Consider the following 25,107-nt stretch of genomic DNA (forward strand, 5'->3'; position numbering starts at 1 on the left):
TCCATTTTTTGCTTGTTCTTAGAGCCCACCGGCTTACCAACCTTTCTCTACTTTTCCGGGGAGATCGTGAGCTTCCCATCCTCATAAGGAAATAACATTTCAAGATTGAAACCTAACTCAAAAGGGGACAATCTCCAAAGTAGGTCCCTTACAATAAGCTCTCTTACCCATTTTGTCAATACCCAATGCCGCATCCCTTTTCATAGAGGACAAGTTCTCAACCACAGATAACAACGGTATATTAGCAATAGACTAAGGTAATGGAGCGACAATAGGTGTCAGTGATTGAAACCTTGCAAGTTGGGCGATCAAGGCTGAGGCTGAACCTCAGGGCAGTGAAAAAGTCACCACCAGAGTCGAAGCTGAAGCCCATGTCGTACTACATTCAGCTCTCAAAGCAAAAGGGTTCGCATTGAGACCCTTAAAGAAAAGGTTACACTACAACGACGAACCACAAAAGTCGGATCCTCGACCCAAGTCTGAGTTAAGATTAGGGTTAAGGTTTATGATACCCTTCCCCTTACCTGCAACTACATCATAAGCGCCACTAGAAGAGACGATTAGATCAACACCAACTACCTGCACTCTAGAGATGTCTGGTGGACCACCATAACCGACGGCGGCGTGCTCCAGCAGCCCACACACCCAACAAAACTCCACTATTCTTTCATATTTGAGTGTGAGATCAACTTTGATACACCCAATTTGAAAGTCACTGGGATATGCCTCCTCGATCAGATCACTGCATCATCAGTTAATAGGGCAAGAGGTAGCCCAAGATTTCAACCGACACCGGAAATGTGGTGATCGAAACCCTAACAACATCGTAAAGGCCATCAAACTCAATCAAAACAAAGCGAGATCTGCAGTAAAACCATGGGCCTCTGTTCATGATGTGGCAGCGCACCTCCTGGTTAGTGAAACAGAGAACGAATAGCTCCCCTTCCGGCCTTATGTGGAGACGATTCTTAAGGTCCCACACGAATGTGAGAGTCCCCATCACAGACCTAGACTAGGGCTTCCTAAGCTTCAAGGACAAAAGATGTTCCACTGCGAAAAAAGCGATGAAACCGCAAGTTCGCAGCGGCACCGGCAACAAAACCAAACGCAAATATATTCGAAACCTCATCGGACATGGTGAAAGAGGGAAAAGATCGGGAGAGGTTGCTTTGAGAAAAAAAAAAAACCTAGAGGATAAAAACACTAGGAAGAAACCTATAATTATTCAGTGAAACGATGCAGATTTATGAACATTCATCGGAAAAAAAAATTGAAAAAGAAAAGAAGAATAAAAGGGACCCTTAACTTTAAATGAAGTGGTAAATTTTTTTCATTTTTTTGATCATATAAACAACTGAAATGCTACAAACGAGTCTATCGTGAGTTTGAATCTAATGTTACTAGACCAATGGGCTGAAAGAATAAAATTCGATGACTCTGTTTGAATTTTATTTTTTCGTTTGTGCTATTAACACACCATGTTTTACTATTCACACATTCCCTTTATAATGTGAACCAATCATAAAACAACACAATCAAATAGTGATAGGAAAACACATAAGATGTGTGAATAACATCACCCTATTTTTTATTTTTTCTAAATAAACTGCCGTTGAATTTAGTTACACAGCATGATTCACCACCGTTGGGTTTAAATCCTAAACAGAAGAGCCGTGGAAGTGAAAACCCCGGCCGTCGCACTTTTGGCAGATGAGACACTACAAAATACTAGTGTGTGTGTGACCAAAGATCTTGAGTGAGAGAGAGTAAAGAAATCCCGCGGCCAGTGATGTAGCAGTGGCTTGCGGGGCCCGCTCTTCTTCGTGCGTGCTTCCTGGACCCCTCTCTCTCTCTCAGAGTCTCAGGTCCTTTGCTTTCTTTACCCAAAATACACAGAAATATAAATACTCATATTCAACGAAAATGAAAAGTAAGAACCCAAAACCAAACAAACAAAGAAAGAAATTTCCAACGTGGTGGGCTGCTCCAACTTTGACCCTCACCAGTCACCCCCATCCCACCTCCTCTCTCTCGAAATCCAAGTCGTCGTCTTCTTCTTCCTCCTCCTCCACATCTCTCTCTCTGTGCAGGCTCTGTTACAGAAGCTCGGCAGTTCATTCAATCCGGCGGTGCGTGAAAAGCTACCAGCGGCGGTGGAACTTTCTAGAATCCGGTCAACGCAGGGCCGGGGGTTTTGATCGGTCAACGGAAAATTAGGGATTCGTGCGTTTATGAGGACGACGACGAGCTGAGCCGGATATGGAGTTCTCGGCGACCGAGGCTCGGCGGATTCTACTAGTCTTGGGGTTTCTTCTTCAAATTTCCAAGCTCTCCGCCAACGTCGAAGGTCTGTGTGTTTTTTTAGCTCTCTATGTTTTGGTTGTGACTATTCGCGGCAAGTTTGACTTGGTGTGACTGGTTGACTAAACTCACTGACTCGGTGACAGGTGACGCATTGAACGCTTTGAAGAGCAGCTTGGCTGATCCTAACAATGTGCTGCAGAGCTGGGATCCTACTCTCGTCAATCCCTGTACTTGGTTCCATGTCACCTGCAATAGCGAAAACAGCGTTACCAGGGTGTAAGTAGCTCTCCCTAGTTAGTTAGTTGGTTGGTTGGTTTTGTCAATGTGATTTATGCTAGCGAAAAGTGGATATTGATATTTCAGCTTGTGTGTTTTGTGTTCGCAATCAGTGATCTTGGCAATGCTAATCTCTCCGGTGGCCTGGTGACACAGCTCGGCGTGCTTACTAATTTACAGTACTTGTAAGTAATTTGCTGTTGTAATTGTGGTTATTTTCAAAGTTGAGTTCGTTTTGTTTATTTGGAATGTGAAACTGATTTCAGGAATTTAAATGACTCTTTCTTCACAGGGAGCTGTATAGTAATAATATAACTGGACCTATTCCAGACGAGCTTGGCAGTTTGCAAAACTTGGTGAGCTTGGATCTTTACTTGAACAGTTTAGATGGTGACATTCCGGCCACACTTGGCAGCCTTGAAAAGCTGCGTTTCCTGTATGAACCCACATCCTTTCTCTAAACTGTTCAGTTGTTAAATTTATCTGTTTTCTGTTTAAACTATATATTTGACTTATTCTCTGAAAACGAATAAATGGGCATGGATAGTTTGATTTATTGGATAATTATTTTTAGCTTTTACAGCAGCAAATATAAGAAACGGAAATCTATCTTAGTTATGTTTCCAGTGCTCCAATTTTACCTTTTTAGTGGTATTTTTCCTTAAAGTGATTTATATCTGATAAGGTGAACCCAAAATTCTACAAATGTTGACATAATCTGGCGATTCCACATCACTGAAGTCAAGACAACTAGGTGGAGTTAAACAAATTAGAAAAAGGGAACATAATAACCAACAGATATAACAATGTACGGAAAGAAGACAAATTATAAAATGTTATGGAACTCCAAAGGCAAGAGGCTTTAAGGAAGACATATGGATTTAGTTTATCAATGAACCCCTTTGTGAAGATTTGGAAGGAGGCAGTAGTTCACTGGTATATACAGTTATACGATTGCAATACTTGATACAAGGTGTTTTAAAGAAGATGTAATCAGTAATGAAATATGGTATGGAGATTCTGAAGAAGGTACAATCAGGTAGGGGAGGAATCAAAAAGGCCACAGCATACCACTTGTTTTCTCCTACTTTTCCTGCTAGTTTGAAATTCTAAGAGAAAATAATATCACAGTAGTTTCAAAGTATAGGAAGAGGTTACAAGGTTAAGCCTTTAGGAATTGCAGGATGTTGGCATTTTTTGGTTTATTTGGATGAGTGAAATAGAATGATTTGTGAAAATCAGTCAAGGATGGGTGTGGAAGAGCTTCGGGATATTTAGTTTTTGGTCTGCCCTGTGTGCGTTGGTCTCTGCAGAGCTTATACATTATCGCCTGTCAGCCTTATTCTTAGACAATAAACGCTGCACTTAGTTGATTTAATGTTGTGTCCTCTCAGACTTGATGTAACTTTCCTCTGTCTTGGTTCTCTGATCATGGATCTCACTCTATTCTAGTTCGTTGACAATATGTGAGAGTGAGAAAGAGAACTTAATAATATCAACTTCCTTTAAATAGAGGAAAAAGATAATAAAACGCCCAGGCTTGTCAATTAATTGGCATAACATAACCTGAAAAGGCCCTTTCACTGTGTGTTTTGCACTTTGGAGTGTTTGGCACTGTAGAGGAAAAAGATAATAAAAGGCCCAGGCTTGTCAATTATTGCATCCCTTATTAAATATGTGAACTATAAGCTGACTTTGTTTAGGAATGTGTCCTAACTCCTAACCGATGAAGTTGCCTATTTACGCAGTAAGCTCTAGGAGGATGGATTGGGAGTTTCTGTAGTAACTTATCCTTGATTATTTGGACACAATTTGCAAACATTACTCATTTTTATGTGGTGACAAGATAATGTGAAATATCTAATGTAACCTACACTATGTTACATATCTGACAATCTTAATAGCATGAAGAATTTAATACTTTATTTTATGGGATTATCTGAGTACTTAATGGAATGTCTATACATCGTTATATGTTTACTTAGAAAGACAAGTAACGATATTTTATAGATAAATGCTCTGTATAAGGAAAGTAAATAATAACATTTAATATGTACATTGTATTATGAGTATATAGGCATAACGGTTGCTATTCCATGATATAGGCGTCTGAACAACAATTCCTTGACTGGGAAAATTCCCGTTACGCTGACTAAGATAGCATCATTGCAAGTCCTGTAAGTGTTGTATACTTTCCTTTGATCTCTATTCAAATATTAAATTAGAATAGTATGAGAGAGAGAAAGAGAGAGAATAATAATTTGATCATCCACTTCCAAAAGTTTGTGATTAATAGAGTTTGTACATGCGATGCAGGGATCTTTCAAACAACAATCTGACTGGAGATATTCCGGTCAATGGTTCCTTTTCACTTTTTACTCCTATCAGGTTTGTCGAAGAAATTTTATTCATATCTTTTGTTTTTCCACATTGGTAGTCTCTGTTTACCTGCCACAACTGCAAAATAATTACTATAATTCCCATCTTGCAGTTTTACCAATAATCCCTTGCTAGAGCCTCTTCCAGCTACTCCACCTCCTTCTGTTACTCCCCCGCCAAGTTCTATTTCAGGTTATTACCAATATTATTACTATTCTTGTTTGTTTCAAATAGTTATTGACATTGGGATCTAAATAGTTACATCAATTTGTTGCTTTTTCCCATGGCACTCTTTTTGACTATTCCTATTATTTGCATCATCATTTCTTTTTTAATCATTTATGAAATACTCTTGTTCTGTATACAATCTTGAATCAATGTGTAAAGAGTGAAGCTAGCAACGTTAAGGAGTTTTATGTCATTTTATCTGAAAATTTGTGATGCACAAACAAGTTATGAATTTTTAAACAATTTCGTTCCATTTTGTGCGATTAATCTCATATTTGAAACTATATCACGCTTAAGTAGGAGGTTGTAGCCGGGGTTTCTTGTTGAAATTGCAGTAGTTTGTCATTCGACTCTTTTTTGGGTATGTCTTAACTCGTTGGGGGGGGGGGGGGGGTGGTAGTGAGTGAATCTTTTAAAACAATTCCATTGTCTTTTGCACAATTAATCTTATGTTTGAAAGTAAACTAAGTTGGAGGTTGTAAAATTGGGTTTCTTGTTGAGATTGCAGTAGTTTGTCATCTAACTCTTTTGGGGTGGTAGTGGGTGAATTTTTTTAAACCATTTCATTCTCTTTTGCACAATTAATGTTATCTTTGAATGGTGGGTTGGGTTACTCTATATGATCTCTTGTGATTTCTTTATCAAACTATGGTGGTTGAATCTCAGGTAATAGCCGTACCGGGGCTATTGCTGGAGGAGTTGCTGCTGGTGCTGCTTTGCTGTTTGCTGCACCTGCAATTGCACTTGCTTGGTGGCGACGAAGAAAACCACAGGACCATTTCTTTGATGTACCTGGTTAGTGGTCTATAAAACATATTATTAATTTGACTCACAGTGATAATGTGGTATTGAATGCAAGTTTCACTTGTATACACTCTTTGCAGCTGAGGAGGACCCTGAAGTTCATTTGGGCCAGCTCAAAAGGTTTTCTTTACGGGAGCTACAAGTTGCAACAGATACCTTTAGCAATAGACATATTCTAGGTAGAGGTGGATTTGGTAAGGTTTATAAAGGGCGTTTAGCTGATGGTTCTCTGGTGGCTGTTAAAAGACTTAAAGAAGAGAGAACCCAAGGTGGGGAGCTACAGTTCCAAACAGAAGTAGAAATGATTAGCATGGCAGTGCACCGAAATCTGCTTCGTCTGAAAGGTTTTTGCATGACACCCACAGAAAGGCTGCTTGTATATCCATATATGTCTAATGGAAGTGTAGCATCTTGTTTAAGAGGTAGTCCTTCTGAACTCTTATATCGGTTATATGGTGATGGATCCTTGTTTTATGGCATGTAGATATTATTTCAGTTAAATATTGGGGATTGAAATTAGCACCCCATTTTTTACAGACCACACCCCCTCTATAGGTTGTAAATGTCGTATGTACATGTCGTATTATGTGCAATTTGTAGTTTTACTCATCATAGTGTGTAATTTTTACAGAGCGTCCGGAATCACAACCTCCACTTGATTGGCAAAAGAGGAAACGAATTGCATTGGGATCTGCTAGGGGCCTTGCATATTTGCATGATCACTGTGATCCGAAAATTATTCACCGTGATGTAAAAGCTGCAAACATTTTGTTGGACGAGGAATTTGAAGCAGTTGTTGGAGATTTTGGGTTAGCTAAACTCATGGATTACAAGGACACACATGTCACTACAGCTGTACGTGGTACGATTGGACATATAGCACCAGAGTATCTCTCAACTGGAAAGTCTTCAGAGAAAACTGACGTTTTTGGATATGGAGTCATGCTTCTTGAACTAATAACTGGACAGAGGGCTTTTGATCTTGCTCGGCTTGCAAATGACGATGATGTCATGTTACTTGATTGGGTATGCACTGGTGTATTCCTTTCGTTTTTGTTCCATGTATCTCATCTTCAGATCCCATGATATGTGTGATGTGCATCTAACCTCTGTTGACATTTCATCATGCTAATTCACCTCAATTTTTTCAGTTTCCGAGTAAAAAATGGTAATGGGGAGGGGGATTTTGGGCATATGTAGTTTATTTGTCCCCTATCCTGTTCTCTATTTTCCTAACTCTGCTCTCAGACTAAATAAATATAACACAGTCTCACACTATTGTAGTCTTTATTTATAGCTGAAAGTGAATGCAGATCCATGGACATTTTGTTCTCCTAGGGACCAGAGTTGCCTGACATTGTATTTGAATCTTCAGGTAAAAGGTCTGTTGAAAGATCGAAGGTTAGAAGCACTTGTGGATGCTGATTTACAAGGTAATTATATTGACGAGGAGGTAGAGCAGCTGATCCAAGTTGCTCTACTCTGCACGTCAGGCTCCCCCGGAGAAAGGCCCAAGATGTCAGAGGTTGTTAGAATGCTTGAAGGTGATGGTTTAGCTGAAAGATGGGAGGAATGGCAAAAAGAGGAGATGTTCCGTCAAGACTACAACCCTATTCACCATCCAAGTACTAACTGGATCATCGACTCAACTTCTCATATTCCCCCTGACGAGTTATCAGGTCCCCGATGATACCCGTCCCGGGTTCCACTCCTGTATACAAATGTAAGAGGTAATTGGGATTTAAGAAGCCCCATTTTGTAATTCAGTGATACCACATTTGTGTATATGATTTTCTTCTTTACTTGTATTTGCTTTTGTTTTCCAATTTTATTCTTCTCTAGTGTCCTGTTTATATCAAACAATGGAGCTAGTGCTACTGTAAATTTTATAGGGTGTTAACTGCCATCATAAAATTATGGTGCTAGCAACACAGCAGGATCTAGGAAAGGCCATGAGATAAGCACCCATTGTTGTCATATTTATGTATCCCTTAGTCAAGATTGTCTCTATAAATAAATTATTATTTCCTTGGTCGCAGCACAATTGTGTTGCAAAGTAAATTTGTGGCGTATCTTCTCATATTACCCAATTTTATTTCTATTCCATTGTTTAATTTACACCTCAAATTGTTAAATACGCATCACCAATTTTCTCAAAGTTGCCCAAAAGCCTATCCAAGATCATCGACTTCCTTTTAGCAGGGTTATTTTATTTTATTTTTTTTCCTTTTGCATCTTCTTAGAAAAGGCAAGTCACCTATAACCACTCTTTGCATGATATGGAATGGCCATAGCCAGGCTTTCAGTCTGGTTTATCACTGCCATCCTTTTCTCTTTGGCTTTTGTGCTTATTCATGCTCATGTTTTTATGAGTTGAATGACTAGTGACTAGTTAAAATGAGTCCAAGTGTACGTAGCACACAAAGAAGAGAGAAGTTAAGAGGGAGCAGAAAGAACATAGACAAGGCCTAGGAGGGGAGGTGGAAGAAAAGTGAGCAGGGTAGAGGTTGTAGAGAAGAAAGAGGAAGATGAATGGAAGAGTAAAGGAGGAATAGTTTGAGGAAAAAATGGCAGAAGAATTTTGAGAGCTACGTATGTTGATATGATTTCTCATCTTATGATCTATTTTCCTAAACAAGCAGAAACTTCTGAAATTCTTTTGACATACAAACATCAATGGACTTTTTTCCAGAAGCATACTTCTCAATCTGCGTCACTCTTTGCAGTATAGACAATCGAAAGTGACTGTGAAACGACCTTCAAAAATCGGCTAAAATGGCATTATGAAAACCACATAACTAGGGAGCAAATGAAATTACCCAAACTTACAGGGTATTCAGTTCGTTTGCTGTACTAACACGCCAATCTAGTATGTAGCAAACAATCTGAAAGACATGAAACTTCAAAACAAGACCAGAGAAACCTTCCTACCTAAACATCTATTATGATGGGCATAGCCTCAATCGTGTTCTATCACAAATTTTCTCACAGTTCCCTAGCCTATCCAAGATCATCGACTTCCTTTTAGCAGTTTTCTTTTTTACTTTTCACCTTTTTGGTTTTGGCAAAAGCAAGTCCCCTATAACCATTCTTTTGCATAATATGAAATGGCCATAGCAATGGTTCATCACTGCCATCTCATTTCTTTGATTCTTGTGCTTATTCATTTATATGAATTGAATGACAAGTTAAAGTGAGTCCAGGTTTAGGTGGTGTTCTGTGCTGGTGTACGTACCACACAAAGCAGAGAGAAGTTCATAGGGAGTAGAGAGAGCATAGACGAGGCCTTGGGGACAAGACGGAGGAGGAGAGGTGAGCGGTGCAGAGGTTGTAGAGAAGAAAGAGGAAGAGGGAAGGGAGGGTAAATGAGGGATAAAATGAAAGCGGACTAAAATGGCCTTCGAAATTCATTAGAAGTGATACTAGGACAACCACATATAACTGGGGGAGCTCAACGAAATTTCCCAAACTTACAGGGTATTCAGTACCATTTGCTATGCTAACACGCCAGTAGCAAACAATCTGAAGGGACATGAAACTTGAAAACAAGACCAGACAAACCTTCCTACCTAAACATCTACTATGATGGGCGTAGCCTCAATCATGTCCTATACAAAACTAGCTTATACAACGGCATGTCTGATCACGAGAATCAGGACCAGCTTCATTTTCTTCCACCAGTTGAGATTCGTGGCTTGCTTTTGACCTCAGATTCCTGCAATAACAGCGCACATTACTTTTTAACATTTCAACTTTTCAGGTCATCATTAGAAAGACTCTTCAAAAATCACAAAGGTCTATATACCTGTGGAACATGGAGGTAAATGTAGTTCTTCGCTGTAGCCGGGTTATGATTTTCTGCGCCCTTGCTCCAATCATAGCAAACCTGATAAACACAATTACAGAAAATAATTTGAATGTAATATTTAAGGGACACATTATTTAAGCATTGGGCTACAAAGTTTACAAGTAGTTTATAGATCATCATTCACAAACAAACAAAAACTGCAGATCTGTAAAGCGAGGAAATTGATTGCTCTCAGAGATTGCCGGTCCGAAGTGCCATAAATGACTTGGCTACCGAGAGAAATGTTATACATAATAATAAAACATAAGCAAAGATGAGGGCAAGCCAAGCAACTGGTACCAAGAACAAGTTCTGACCAAAAAGAAGTGTCAGTAGAGTCATCATTCCCTACAGACGTATATACAGACTCTCCTGACAAGGTTTAAATGACAGACGAAAGTACTATGTTCCCAAGATGTAATTTAATGAAATCATCTACCAATTTGGACCATAGAAGCATAGAACTGCTACTGGTACTATGTTCCCAAGATGTAATTTAATGAAATCATCTACCAATTTGGACCATAGAAGCATAGAACTGCTACTGGTAGAGATGCTGTAGTTGGATTTGAGCTCGTAGGAAAGGGAACAGAGGGAAACCATGCTATTGATCATAGTTGACGGATCTTGGACTTCTTCATTCTATTTCAAAAACTATGGCAAGATGACATAGTTTGGCTTCATTTAAAAAGAAAAAGAAAACACACACATTTTGGTTAAAGCCAATGTGGGATACTCCCTCAATTATCAACTGAAACGCAGTGTGACGAACACTATACCACTACAGACTACACTACCTTGGGATGTGCCGGTTCTAGTATTTTAGTTGAGCACATAGGTGTACACACACACACGGAGTTGATCCTTGTATCGGTATCAAGAAGAGAAGAAACTTACCGAGTATGCAAATATGGAACCGTCATTGTTGAAGGTACTGCAAGGTATTGGTTGACTGCACCTTGACATGGCCTGAAAATCCGAAAAGCTTATTAGATACCTATATGCATATACTAGAAATTATTGAAGGTTCAGACAAACACCAAATTTAACCAAGATGGAGAGAGTCGAGAAATCAACAAACAGATCAATACTTCAACATGGTGCCACCTTAGCAGCAACTTAGTTAACTTATACATATAGAGGATCTGAAGCAATGGTATTACATTCAATTTACTTACGATACTTAGTTGACATTCAAAAAAAGTATCTAATGAATTATGAGTTCAATACATCCTGTTTAGCAGAAAGGCAGATATTCCTTGCTCATTATCAGACAATCACTTACATGGATATAGCTAGAGAGATTGGGAGGAGATAATACAGATTAGCGGTGTGTGTTAAAATGGCTATATAAAATATATTTGAAAATAACTGAACAGTAAGTAGATGTGAGTAAAACCTTTAATCTCTGTTTGCTGTCCTTGTCCCAAAAGTTGAAAGAACCATCAGAACCAGCAGTAGCAAAGGTGTGGTACACCTGATAAGGAACACAAAATATTCTCAAATGATGAATAACAGTGAACAGAAAATAAAACCATCCACCAGACAAGGATGTCTTACAGAAAAAGGCAACTATTATGTTAAATGACATTAATAGTATCAGAGATTTGCAGAAGCAACCAGCTGACTGAATAATTTGTACAAATAAAACATTGGTTAACTGGGTTCCTTCTTGTTAACAAGAAACAAAGAACATTGAACACTGAATATCAACTATGTTTGGAGATTCTTTGATGGAATAAGTCCATTAAAGCATTTGATAGTTTACATTATCGATTATGTTTCATGGACCCTTGGAGTACTGAAAAGAAATTCTACTATCATCCTAGTAAAACTGAACACTAATTTCTATAATGACTCTTGGTACCATGGAGACTTCAGTTTGGAACATTAATTATCCCATCATTCACAAAAATGGACTCTAAGTCTACCCTGCGGACTTCATTTTGGAACAAAAAGGACTGGGCCTAGTCCTGAGCATCCAAAATAGGGTACTTCACAAACCAAATTGTGGGTACTACAGCGCATGTGCCCTGATTATAATATTTACCATTTTACTAACAAAGGGGATGCTTTCCTGTCCTACCTTTCACAAATTTTCAGTTTTGTCTGTTTGACTTGTTTTAGGTTAAGAGTAATACACACAACAACCTGATAATAACAACTTAGAATATTATTATGAGCTAATCTAACAGATTTCTCTCCTCGCCTTCACCTCTACCATCTGTCCTCTCTCTATGCCACCCTTTTCCGTTTTGCCTTTATTGTTTAACAATAGAGAGAAAGGAAAACAAAAAAAACAAAAAAGAGCAAAAACAAAGCACAGAAACAAAAACAAAAGATCACCCCACCAGTCTGGAAGAAAAAAAAGAAAAAAAAAGAAAAAGAAAAAAGAATGGACAATCTTACAGGATGGAAGTTCAGTGAATTGACTGAGTAGATCTCGTTGCCCTCTCTGTGACACTTGAAGGTAAAGTTTTTACTTTGCTGTGCCTCATCCAGATGATGTACACCAACCCTCCCTTCAATAGAGCCAACCTGATCATAGATAACATTATAAAAATGATTACATTAATAATAGAAGATGATAGTTATCGAGTAAAAGGAAAGAGACAGTATCCAGTTTTACATATGAAGCTCAATAATCTCAACATGTAATTCAAAAACATATATCTAGTGGCATATGTACGAACCAGCGTAATATTGAGGTCTAAGAACTATCTCGGCTAATCGTGGTAAAAGTTTATTTCATTATATAAGCAGGCAGGGGCAACAAATAAACTACTCAAACTGGTTGACAACATAGCTGGGTAAACTATCAAGCTCAATAGATATGATCAAAAACAAATATAGTGGCATATGTATGAACATGTGTTAATATTGAGGTCCAATAACTATCTTGACTAATCATGGTTGAATAATTCGTTTTCATTATCTAAGAAATAGGCAGGGGAAATAAATAAATGACTCAAACTGATTAACAACATAACCGAGTAAACTATACAGACAACCTTGAAACTCAGCGGAAATACACAACCCCCATCTCAACTGAGGAAATATACTAAAGAGAAGACTTTTTAAAAAACTTGCGCTTGCTTACTGAGTCCATCTAAACTTGTGCTTTCTAAATAAACACGAGAAACATAACCATATAAATTGAAGACCCCAGGTGATTGTTGAACATATATCTGTGTGAATTTGCCAACCTTCCTCCTCGACTCACGTGAAAAAAAAAACCCAAAAAGAATGTCCACATCTAAAAGAAAACAGATCAATGAATACAGAAATTGGATAGCATCCGTGGACTGCAGGAATGGAATGGCTAGTAACAGCAGGGAACCAAACCCCTGAGTGCTGGGCTCCCGGACCAAAAAAAAGAAACGAAAAATAAAACAACGCTAAGAACCTAGCACTCATGAAGTAATGGTTAATTATCAAGCGCCCATCACAGAATTTTAAGGTTATTAATATACACTCTACCATTATAACGGATTGTCCATAGTTATTTCATGTTACAAACTAGTACAGTAAGATTTAAATCAATGCCAAACCAAAAAAAAAGTTACTATAAGATTTAATACTTTGTAAGAAAAATCTATAAGAATTTTATTTCTATGAAATAAACATATTATAATTCAAAAATTTATCATATGCATTACGACTCTAAAATATACTGCACTATTGTTTTGAACTCATCAAACTTTGTTCTTTTTTTTTTTTGGCATTAAAATTTCTTCTTTTTTTTGGCAAAAATAAAAGGTATTATTTCTACTTTCACCACCCAATCTCTTATGAAATTCCATCTTGTGCAGCAGTCATTTGAAACCTACCGAGAAAAAATTCAAGAGTAATCTCAAATAGGAGGTTCCTATTGTGTCCCCAAGACTTGACAGCTATTTACTCGATATATTAGAAGCAAAACCATCATAGCAACGGCGTGTCCTAGGCCTTTATGACAAGTAAAGGTTTTGCAGAACTTATTATCCACTCATACTGGCACACATCTTAATAACCTTTCTCTTCATCATGTCCATGGAGTTTTGAAAAAATCAAATGAGATGGGGCTTGGGAAAGCTTGAACCCAATTCCTACAGTGACGAATATAAGCACAGCAATCCAATCCCCATAAACATGAGTTTATGGGATATGTACTTTCGCAAGATTAAGATACCAACTTCACTTAAACGTGCATTTCAATGAGAAAAGAGGGCCCATACCTGCCTGATTTACACACATTAAAAGTTTTGTTTTGCTTCTTCAACAAACAAAAAAAAAAAGGGTTTGTTTTGCTTTGGTCTGTAAGGTATAAACGGTAAGCTTTTAAAATTGGCACATTGGCACATTTGTTCAAAACCTATCAGTAAGCACCGAATGTGAAATCATCCAAGTAAAAGCAGAGAATAGACATTTGCACGCAATTCTTCTCTGCATTTATGTCTATCAAATACTACCAAAAAGTGAAGGTTGGTATAAAAGGTAAGGTTCTGAAGTGGCATGCTGAATGAAATCTAAGTGGCACATACCCAAGGTCAAATAATGCCAAGAAGAAGCAGAGCAGGAAGAGATTTTTCCATCACTTCCTCACATTTATGGTTAATGAATAACACAAAAAGGAAAAATAATAAAGAAGAAGAGAGGATGCAGTTTGTACCCATCCCCCTTGACCCGCTAGAGCACCAAGATTTACACGCACACAAAAAAGAGAAGCTGAAAAGTTCCTACTGTCACCAACTTTTAACGCTATACAACAGATATGTATCCAATCACCTCAATCACACTGCTGACATATACCTCCTTCTAGCACGCACCACAATTATGTAAGTATAGAACAAATTATGTAAGTATAGAACAAATTAAGTATGTTCAATGAAACTATTCATGCAAGAATAACATATTTGAGTTTGATGTTCTAAAACACAATTTGACAGGAGAATCTAAGACAGAGAAACTACAGCACCTGATACAAAACTAAAAGGCCATAAAGGAAGAAAAGAAAAAAAAGTGCAAGGAGTTCGCACTTCGTTACGTACCAAGAATCCTTGCTGATCAGGAAATGCAGCAACACACCTTGTCTGATACTTTAGGGGTGAAACGATTCTCTTGAACTCAGCCTGTCAGTAATTGGAAATAATCATAAGCCACAACCTAAATACATTTGAGAATCCTAAAGATGGAAACCTAACAGAAATGCAATTTATTATCAAAAATAGTGAATGACTACAACAGGAAACTAAAGGCTTATTCCTCAAGCACTACACAAGATAATTATTAATTGATAGCCTAACTAACTGGTAATTCTGGAAACTTGTAAGATTACTAAAACTCACTGAAAATGAAATGATACCTGTGGATTCTGCAAGTTATAAACAATAAGATTTCGATCGGCAGTTCCAACCACCATCAGAGGGTGTCGCACTGATAAAGCATAGCAGCGCTCCGGGAGCTGTTGGGTATGCACTGGATTTGGCTGCCTTGTATCCCAATACCTGAAGGAAGGCAGTAACAATAATGTGAAGGTGGAAAAGCAATAAAACATATCAGCAGCTATAAGAATAGTAGCTTTCAGATTGTAAAGGAAAACAGATCAACACCAAAGAAAAGTTAGGAGCAACAGGTTATAGACTGGCAAGGGCAGAGCACAACATTCATCACTGCACCACTGTACATAACCTATTACAAACTAAGTTTACAAGAATATAATGCAAGGTTTTGGGTACTGGCACATATTCGGATGTTCAAAGTTCAAAAAAGAATACTATGATTGACTTACTTCAGGGTCTTGTCCCAGCTTCCTGTCACTAAGAGGCTCATCTCAGGGATCCAAGCAATCTCCTTAATGGGCGCATCATGCATTGCAACAGTCATTGCTTGGTTGCCACCAGACATCAGAGGCCACATCTTAACTTGCTTATCACAACCCCCAGAGAACACGGTTGTCCCATCATCTTTCCAAGTTGAGCACAAAACCTATATTTGCAGGTATGTATTAGACTACGGACTCCAAATCAACCATCATACCATAAATTTCTGACACTATCCAAAGAAGTAAAACGGTAATAAGTTCCATGATAGAGTTTCCACAAATGTGTAATTGTACAAATCAACCTGATTTCAAGTTTCGCGCTCATGTGAGTATAAATTTTTAACAACTTTATCTCCTTAAATGATATCTCATAAAACAGCACAACTAAACTTTCTTCTTTACATTAACCTAAGATATTTCAAACATTCCTCACAGTCACACACCTTCAATTATGACATATATGTGTTACACATAACACTCTTGTAATTGAGCGACATCGCGGATGATCTTGAAACAAACAGAATCAAGAAACTGACTCCAAAAACGAAAAACAAAACCCAATCGTAAAATTATTACCGGCTGATCATGCGAAATGGCTGCCTTGGGCATACTGGCAACATTTCCTCCACTCTGCTGTATCTCCCAACACCGCACCTACACAAAAAGCCACATGATTTCTCATTTCGAAAACAAAGAACCGGATCGCAATGCAGCATGAATCACACAAACAACAGAATCCAAAAGAAGGAGGAGAAGACGAACCTGATTGTCCCAAGAGGTTGCGACGAGTAGGTTGGCCTTGGGGCTGAAACTGAGACTGGAAACGGAGTCGGTTGGGGGCTGAGCGACCTGTGAATCGGATCAAATTCAAAAGGATTTTGGTTAGAGAGAGAGAGAGCCGTGGGGAGTTGGAATTGAATTGGAAGTTTTTTACCTCGAAGGATTTGTTGGGATTTGGATTGGAAGCGGACATGAACGTCGACATTGGACTCTGCAGTGGGCGAATGCTACGAATCGGTTTTGATGATTCTGGTTCTGTCTAGAAAGCCACCTTTTCATTTTATCAAACCTCCGCCTGTAATAAATAAATATTTTATTTTTACCCTCAAGTGTAATATTTGGTCACATCAAAAAAAATAAAAATAAAAACTTTATCAATCAAAGCACGACCAACAAATCTAAAGTAAAAGTCTAGAGAGCGTGCCATACATTCTTACCTTGTACTGAGCGCTTGGTTGTGTGCTCACTGTATATTTGTGGTATGTGCGGTGCGGAGGGTCTGGTGAATCTTTTATTCATAGTTTATGGAATGACCAAAAAGCAGGAAAGGTCGAAAATACACTTGGCTTGAGAGTGTTGTAAAAAGTTGGAGAATGCAATCATTTACAGATATTATCCAAAGAGTAAGACGGGATGAAGTTCTTCATAGGAAACCGGGTCTGGAACCTATGCATATCATGCAACGCTGTGTGGAATGGAAATTGGACTTCGAGTTTTCTAAGGTCACAAGCTGCTATGATATAATTAGCTCTACTTAATCAAGTGGAGAAAGGACGCAAGATCAGCTATGTGATAGACTGATAGTTGCTGCCTAATTTTGTACTTTGATGGTGTTGTAGATAACGAGAGTTGAAAAGTTGGCTTGGGATCTTGTTAGGTGCTCTCTCTATCCCATTTTCTTTCCCTATATGTCCAGCAACTACCTGAGACTCACTGCCAACAACTAGGGGCAACAAGAGTCATGATGAAGGGTGATGCTCCTTAATGCATGTATTAACTGACTTTGACAGTACTCATGGAGCGAAATTGGAGGAGTTCTTGATGCAATTAGAGTTATGAAGATAGAGTTTAAGTTCTTCTCGTGGAAGCATGTGAAGAAAATATTGAATAATATGGCTTCTACACTTGCTAGATCGGCACTAACTTTGCCATAAGCTATCGATGGTAAGAAACTTGGCCCTCAATGGTCGTGTTTATACCTATTTTTTTGCACATCGGCCTACTAGGCCAAATCGGAATATTACAACATTTAATGATAATTATCATGATTATTTCGAATAATTATCATCATCATTATTGAAATTTACTAAAATTCATTATTTGGTATTAACACTAATACATATCAAGTATTGAAGCAACAGCAATATATAGCAATAAATTTACATTATAGCTAATTGGAAGCATTGAAGAGCGATATATCAAAAGATAATTAGCAAATCAATTTCAACGAAACCGCAAGAAGAAATAAATCAACGTGTGATTAAGGAGAAAGTAATAAGGATCATATCTTTGATTTGGTAATATTTATTGGTTGGTCGATGTTACTAACACACATTTTTATGTTATTAATACACCCTATCTATTTTTTTATCTACACATTTCAATTTTATTTACAAACTTGTCACTTGAATATGTTTCATGATTGACTCTTATCATAGATGAGGTGTGTTAATAACACTAACCTATTTATTTTATTTTATTGTTTTCTCCTTCCTAATTCTTGCATGTGTTTGTAATAATATATATAGAGGCATATAATTCATTGTAAAAGGTCCTCGACCAACACAACTCAACTCAATACAAATTCATACAAACATCAAATTCTCTACAATATCAATCTTTTCATTCTTGCTCTAGCGTAGTTATATTTTTATTGTTTGTTTTTACCTTCTGCACTTTATCGCTTTGTTTACCTTCTGCAATTTATTTTCATGCAATTTATTCTTTTCGTCTTTAAAGTTCATACAATTTAATTTCTCACGTTTACTTTAGTTTCCGCCTTTTAAGTTTAATGCAATTTAGATTTGGTTCTTTTACTTTCCGCACACTTATACAAAAAATTGTAATAAAATAGAAACAACATCATTAAAAATGCCGAAAGTCCTTGTAACAAAGACAGAACTCAACGGTCGAGACGGTTCTTTTCCCAGCCTACAATCACTTAAAAAAAAATCAAATCAGATGCAAAATATTTATCAAAAACCTTGCTTGGCCAACAGAGTGCGAGTTGGCACGCCCTTGCAAATTAGAAAGACGATTGTTATCAAGACCCTCGGTACTCATCTCGGCCGAGACATTTTTGTGCAAACTAAGTCTAACATGTTAACTAGCTAGATTGAGGTTTGGGTTTCTCTGTTGAGAAAATAATCCCAACTAGATGTAATCTGTTTATTTCAATAAAATACTATCTCAAACTCGAAACTTTACAATAACTATGTCGACTTCTTAAGAGACGTGGCCAAGTGTTATCTATTGATAATCTTTACATACTCGTATTGATCTCAACTAAACTACAAACATATCCATCACTAATCTATTATGACCTGTACACTATTGTATACTGCAGATCCCCGATAAATGATCATAGACATTGACCTAAACCTCTATTCTTGTCTATGAAGATTGTGAATTTGAACATATTTATTGATCGACAAAGTTTCCTTGTTTGGTATATATTGCTCTTGTACTCTTGTATTCAGCACCGGCCATGACCATTATTAACATTAATTTGTTTCCAATGACTTATTGAAATGTTGTACTACTCAGCATTTTTGAAGTCCCTAGACTAGCTAGAAGATCATGGTCCAATAAATGGTGTTTTGACGTACGCTTTGACTGAACTTGGTCTTGCACTCAGGAATTCTGTAAAATTATTTTGGTACACTAATGAATGAGTATTCCATCTTCTTGAAGTGATAGAGATTAGAAAGAATATGTGTATCACTACATTGGTTTAACCAAGGCGAAAGGCAACTCTTTAGGAAGGGCTTCATCAAGCTTTTGGCTAATATATGGTTTCTCTTATATTCATATTAAAGGCAACTCTAAGCTCTTGATGGACAGCTAATGATATTAGTTCGAGATCATCGATCACTATATAACATGCTCATGGCTGCCACTTATTTCTAGTGGGTACCAATCTCCTTCCTCTCTCTACCTCCAATATTGCTCTCCTTTTGATCAATCAATTGGTGAATGATGTGGAATGGATCATTCATCATTGTTTGTAGCTCTTGTTTTTTTTTTTTTCCTTTGATATCTCAATATATAAAAAATAAAGCTTAGATGAAGACTTCTACTATAGTCAAACCTTAAATATGAATACTTTTGTTGAGTCGTTGACACTAGTTCTCTTTGATTGAAAGGAACCCAGGCTTGAGGCTTCCACTCCCAAAGCTTTGTTAGTAAATATGTACGTTTTCTTCTGCCCTTTCATACTATTAGAGGGTCTTTTTCAATCTAATTTCACTTGCATCTTCCCGCATATTAAAAATGTGGACAAAGAAGAAGAATTGTTGGGGTTCTGGGGTGACCAACCAAATAATCTTCATCGTTTTCTTCTAGTCAATATTGGACATTTCTGGCATGGAGGTTAGTTGGTATACAATTTCCTGGAATAATTCAGGTTCATGCATGGCATTGGGTATGAACATGGATTGTGAGTACATACACGTGTTGGGTATCAATATACTATACAGCCCATATTTGGAGAAGAAGTTGATGAGAAGTTCACTTACTGTTAATTTATGTCATGGTTGATAACTATGGGGCACGCACCAGGTGTTTGATGAAAGTCCTGACTGAGTTTTCAGTGGAGGACTTAATTTTTAAAAGGGTGGTAAAACAGATGCGCTGAGCTAGTTTCTCTAGTTTATGTTGAATGAATTCGCAATGCTATGATCAACTGCTCATGCTTTTGTAGTTATCGTCGACACGTCTAGTTTTTCAAACTGCAGAGTGAGTTTTTCTCAGCAACATGTTGATGAGTGGATGGCAGCAGGCCGGTCTTAAGCTGTATTTGACTTACTGTATAGGCTATAAAGCCTTACAACTTGTAGAGATATCATCCCACATCAGGAATATGGGACCTTTGCCTGTGGATTTACAAGGGTTTGGGCCTTTCCACCTATTGCCAATTGGTTTTGGATGTGAACCCCAGACTACTTTATCACAACTCTTAACTGCAAATTTATCTTTTTTCATGTCATTGAGTGCTTTTGATCCATCTTTCTGCACATTATGTTATTGAACACAGATTTCTGAAGATTCAAATAACATGAAGTCTGGACTTGGGAGTGCTTTTATCAAGCAACACAGACATGTAAGTTCCTATCAATAAAAATATTTATGAATGAATTTTTTTAATACCCTCCTGTTATTGTAAATGATAAGATTTTACTAGTTCTGTTTTTTTCTGAGGAAAAACTAATCGCAGGGAAAACGGCATTTCCACAATGACCTTGTTATGTGAAAGAGTGAAAGTCAATCTGACTAAAAAAGAACTGAATGTCGAATCAAGAAAAACAACCTCAATGTTCTTTCCATGCATAGGACAGTAGAAGAAGTCAATATGGTCACTGGAGAAAATATTGAAAGGAGAAAATTAGGTGGTGTGGAAAATAGAGATGTCATGTTGGAGATGCCTTATAATTGGAAAAAATATCAAGGATATGCTAGTCTAACAACTATTAAGAAAATAAATGTTGGATATTGACATGTAGTATGAACCAGTTGATCTCACATACCATTACTTATCAGGACTAACACAGAAATCATGCATTGGTCGTTGACATTTAATATGGATCAAGGTTGAGCTTGACGTATACTTTAATCGATCAAGGTTGAGTTGTTGTTTTTAACTAAATGTATTTTGTAATACTGGTGCTATATATATGTGGTTGTGTACCAGTATTGTTACTATCATCACAAATCAAAGGAAGTACTAGACAAATACGTTTGTCTCTAGGGAAAGAATCTCAATAGGCCAAATCAAAAATGTTTAAGCTTTCTTCTCTTACAATGAAGTCCCATGAAACCATATGGCAGCCTTTGATAGTTCATGGCAGGTACTGCAAATGGCTTTCAAACTTATCAACTAGAGTCTTGTAGCCTTTTGAGTTTTATCACTTATACACACAACATATAATCATGTTCATGGCGTTTATCTTAATCTGTTTGTTTTTTGTTTTTCCACAGTATGAGAGCCGAAAAGGAGCGACTTGGTATGTTGTTTACTGCCCTTGCATGTTTCTGTAACCATCTACATAAACTACAAACACTCAACAATCCCCTCCTCATAATTTCTTTTGAACTTATATCTTCTATTTTAAAATCAGGTTTCCGTACAAAGGTACCTCGCAGTGTAAACATGGAGAAATTGCGGAATGGTTATTTGTTTCCTGAGGTGACTATATGTTCATTTCAATGATTCCTCCTTTAGCTTTGATGTTTCTTTGGGTGCAGCTAGCTAGTATTAAATTGTCTTTATTATTTTGATATTTTGAATGAGTATAACTATCCGATATAGATTGCCTAATTCTTTTACTTTATTAAGCTTGGTTTGATGTTAAACTTTCTATATTTCATCTTATGGTTCATGCTTCAATAAAGCATTAAAGTGTTCTTGTTTTATTTTTCTTATTTTATTTTGGAAAATCGGAGCTTTGAAATATCAAACTGTTCTTGAGCTCTAGCTCAATTGTAGTATTTGGTTTCTATGTACCCTCAAGCAATCTATGTTTGCTTCACTTTGGCTAATCTATCATTTTGAGTTCCGGACTGATCAAATAATAAATCTGAGCATTTAAGTATCATCGAGGCTCATCATTCTTCTGGCATTTATTCAGATATCAAAGCTTGAGCTTCAACACACTGAGAAGTACCCAGATGCAAAATTAATAAGCCTTGGAATTGGTGATACGACAGAACCGCTACCAGAAATCATAACCTCAAGCATGGCTAATGTGAGTAATTCTATCTGAATTTACTTTTAAGACATGAAGATTCATTTCCAGTTCACATGAACTGTACACCAACAATTTCCTTGCTACAACGATTAAGCACAGATACCAGTTCCATGTGAAACTGATAACTGAGGTTTAGTTTGGTCGACAGTCCTCTCTTTGTAAACCTAAGGTTATTTCTGCTTGTAACAACGATCGGCATTAATATATCTGGTAGAGAATGAAAATATATTAGCCTAGATTAAGCAATTTTAACTGTCGAGAAAATTGGAAGTTGCTGTTGTATATCTGACTCTATGATATATGTCTATTTATTTATTCTGTCATTTATTTCTATCTGTTGTAGCCTAAGGACTTGGATGTCTAATGTTTTGATTATTTACAGTATGCACATGCCCTTTCAACTGCTGATGGTTATACAGGGTACGGACCGGAGCAAGGCAACAAGGTACCCTAGTTAGCACTTGCTTTAGTCATCATCATTTGGTGTGTAATATAAATGTTTTCATCTCAACTTGGATGGTCAACTTCATCTTCACATTTCTTATTGTCTTTTTGCATCATCATGTCCAAAGTACTGGATCTTTTACTTAAGTTATTATTGGCCCATTCATCTATTATCATTGTTAGTGAAATCGTTATCTAAGAACTATGTTATTACCTCCATTACTTGCACTTTATTACATAATTTTTATGTCAATATGTATAGGCATTGCGGGAGGCAATTGCAAAAGTATTCTATAAAGATCTACCAGTAATAGACACAGAAGTTTTTGTATCAGATGGTGCTCAGTGTGATATTACTCGCCTTCAGGTAATATACTGTTAAAGTTTTGGTGGATGCTTGCTTTATATTGTCAACTTATACTTATAGTTCTATCTTTCTAATTATTATTATTATTATTGTAAACTTTTTCTGTTTTAGGTTTCTAAACTATACATCTTTATGATTTTCTTTTTTATCTTTACAGCTGCTTCTCGGTTCAAATGTGACAATTGCTGTGCAAGATCCATCCTTTCCAGTAATGTTTATCTTGTAGATACTATCAATGTTTTCGTATTTGTTTCTAATGTTTAATTTCCTACTATTCCTTGTATCTTTTTTTTTTTTTTTTTTTTTTTGAAAGAAGCAACTTTTATGTCTAAGTCTCAAAGCCAAGATATGATAAATGTTAACCAATTATAAACTCAACCAATAACTTTTTGGGAAATTATGACGGGTCCATAGATTTGTTGAAATTTATTGAAGCAGGGTCGCAAGTGCATCTCATATATAAAATTTTGGAAAGTGATCTTAGAGTTTTTATCATAGTTGTTATGTTTTATTCCAATTCATCACAGAGTCTATTAGCTTCATTTCCAACTCTTAACAGATTCATGTTTTAACAAATCTGCAGGCTTATATAGACTCGAGTGTCATAATAGGGCAGGCTGGTGAGATCAAAGATGAAGCTGGGAGGTATAGGAGCATTGAATACATGAACTGCAGCCCACACAATAATTTTTTTCCTAACTTATCAACCACTTCAAGAGCAGATATTATATTCTTTTGCTCTCCAAACAATCCAACTGGTCATGCAGCAACAAGGAAGCAATTAGAGCAACTGGTAGAATTTGCAAGACAGAATGGATCAATTATTATATATGACTCTGCCTATTCATCTTATATCAGAGATGATAGTCCTCGATCAATATACGAAATTCCTGGTGCCAGAGAGGTACACAAATGCAATGTCCCCTTTTTTTTCTTTTTCTTTTTTATAAATTTTCTGAGATGAAACGACCTAGTTCAATCTTTTATACAATTTAGTTTTTTTTTTTTTCCCAGGTTGCTATTGAAATTTCATCATTCTCCAAATTTGCTGGGTTCACTGGCATCCGTCTAGGTTGGACAGTTGTCCCTGAGGAACTCCTATACTCCAATGGTTTTCCTGTGATACATGACTTCAATCGCATTGTGTGCACATGCTTTAATGGAGCATCTAATATTGCTCAAGCTGGTGGATTAGCATGTCTTTCCCCAGAAGGTATCCAGGTAAAGGAATGAGCCCTACCAGTTGTTTCTACGTTTCCATGCTCATTTCTCTTTTCACTGAAAATAACTTTTGTAACTTTTATCAGGCTGTGCATTCTATGGTTGACTACTACATGGAGAATGCAAAGATATTGGTTGAGACATTTGCTTCTCTTGGTTACCAAGTATATGGTGGTGCAAATGCTCCATACGTTTGGGTGCATTTTCCTGGCTCAAGTTCTTGGGATGTATTCACTGAGATTCTTGAAAAAACGCACATCCTTACAGTTCCAGGTTCTGGATTTGGTCCAGCTGGTGAAGGGTGCCTGAGAATTAGTGCTTTTGGCCACAGAGAGAGTATCCGAGAGGCCTCACGTAGGCTTAGAACCCTATTTCAATAAGAAGCATGATACTAATATGCGTCATTTTTCTTGTAACCACCATATATTTCATATATAAGTTTTAAGTTTCCCATTCCAGTTTTATTATCTTGTAATAACATACAAACTTGCACACTTAATGTAAGGGCTCTGTTTTCTCAAGCTCCCACATCAGGAATGAGCAGGACCAGATGGTTTTTCCGTTTATAGAGGGTCAGTTCTCTTCTTCCCTCACACCGAACCTTTTTTGTTTGTTTGGGTCAGATGAGTTCGACATATGCCTAAAATGTTAATGCAAGTAGGCTCTCAGCAAAGTTGTTCTTGCCAAA

At 37.1% G+C, this 25,107-nt stretch overlaps 3 protein-coding genes across 3 annotated transcripts; 2 read left to right on the forward strand and 1 right to left on the reverse strand.

The window, feature by feature from the left end:
• The first annotated feature begins 1,954 nt into the window (after positions 1-1,954).
• LOC101303910 (BRASSINOSTEROID INSENSITIVE 1-associated receptor kinase 1-like) lies at positions 1,955-8,038 on the forward strand. Its single transcript, XM_004300648.1, has 11 exons — positions 1,955-2,347; positions 2,448-2,580; positions 2,694-2,765; positions 2,873-3,016; positions 4,686-4,757; positions 4,897-4,968; positions 5,072-5,151; positions 5,854-5,982; positions 6,072-6,413; positions 6,623-7,017; positions 7,367-8,038. The coding sequence occupies exons 1-11, from the start codon at positions 2,260-2,262 to the stop codon at positions 7,679-7,681; spliced, it is 1,842 nt and encodes a 613-aa protein (XP_004300696.1). The 5' UTR covers positions 1,955-2,259; the 3' UTR covers positions 7,682-8,038.
• A 1,320-nt stretch (positions 8,039-9,358) lies between these two features.
• On the reverse strand, positions 9,359-16,671 carry LOC101304193 (rae1-like protein At1g80670-like). Its single transcript, XM_004300649.1, has 11 exons — positions 16,576-16,671; positions 16,404-16,490; positions 16,218-16,295; positions 15,609-15,805; positions 15,183-15,324; positions 14,869-14,949; positions 12,248-12,376; positions 11,238-11,315; positions 10,736-10,807; positions 9,797-9,877; positions 9,359-9,706 (listed from the first exon to the last, which is right to left on the reverse strand). Exons 1-11 carry the CDS (start codon positions 16,624-16,626, stop codon positions 9,656-9,658), a joined length of 1,047 nt encoding a protein of 348 aa, XP_004300697.1. The 5' UTR covers positions 16,627-16,671; the 3' UTR covers positions 9,359-9,655.
• Positions 16,672-21,369: 4,698 nt separating this feature from the next.
• On the forward strand, positions 21,370-24,799 carry LOC101304482 (aminotransferase ALD1-like). The gene is made up of 10 exons (XM_004300650.1): positions 21,370-21,487; positions 21,618-21,643; positions 21,758-21,825; positions 22,268-22,384; positions 22,770-22,832; positions 23,094-23,198; positions 23,356-23,406; positions 23,782-24,102; positions 24,213-24,419; positions 24,506-24,799. Exons 1-10 carry the CDS (start codon positions 21,417-21,419, stop codon positions 24,797-24,799), a joined length of 1,323 nt encoding a protein of 440 aa, XP_004300698.1. The 5' UTR covers positions 21,370-21,416.
• The last annotated feature ends 308 nt before the right edge of the window (positions 24,800-25,107 follow it).

The sequence above is a fragment of the Fragaria vesca genome, linkage group LG5, assembly GCF_000184155.1.
Source record: "Fragaria vesca subsp. vesca linkage group LG5, FraVesHawaii_1.0, whole genome shotgun sequence".
NCBI classification, from domain to species: Eukaryota; Viridiplantae; Streptophyta; class Magnoliopsida; order Rosales; family Rosaceae; genus Fragaria; species Fragaria vesca.

What these genes read in the sequence shown, in the direction of transcription:
- LOC101304482 (XM_004300650.1), top strand. Translation starts at nt 21,417, where the DNA reads ATGTTTAAGCTTTCTTCTCTTACAATGAAGTCCCATGAAACCATATGG. An exon ending in GTGATATTACTCGCCTTCAG is followed by an intron (nt 23,199 to 23,355) that starts GTAATATACTGT and finishes TTATCTTTACAG; the next exon opens with CTGCTTCTCGGTTCAAATGT. An exon ending in TGCAAGATCCATCCTTTCCA is followed by an intron (nt 23,407 to 23,781) that starts GTAATGTTTATC and finishes ACAAATCTGCAG; the next exon opens with GCTTATATAGACTCGAGTGT.
- LOC101303910 (XM_004300648.1), top strand. Translation starts at nt 2,260, where the DNA reads ATGGAGTTCTCGGCGACCGAGGCTCGGCGGATTCTACTAGTCTTGGGG. An exon ending in GCTCTCCGCCAACGTCGAAG is followed by an intron (nt 2,348 to 2,447) that starts GTCTGTGTGTTT and finishes ACTCGGTGACAG; the next exon opens with GTGACGCATTGAACGCTTTG. An exon ending in TCACTTTTTACTCCTATCAG is followed by an intron (nt 4,969 to 5,071) that starts GTTTGTCGAAGA and finishes CCCATCTTGCAG; the next exon opens with TTTTACCAATAATCCCTTGC.
- LOC101304193 (XM_004300649.1), bottom strand. Translation starts at nt 16,626, where the DNA reads ATGTCGACGTTCATGTCCGCTTCCAATCCAAATCCCAACAAATCCTTC. An exon ending in CAACCTCTTGGGACAATCAG is followed by an intron (nt 16,296 to 16,403) that starts GTTCGTCTTCTC and finishes CTTTTTGTGTAG; the next exon opens with GTGCGGTGTTGGGAGATACA. An exon ending in ATAACTTGCAGAATCCACAG is followed by an intron (nt 14,950 to 15,182) that starts GTATCATTTCAT and finishes AATTACTGACAG; the next exon opens with GCTGAGTTCAAGAGAATCGT.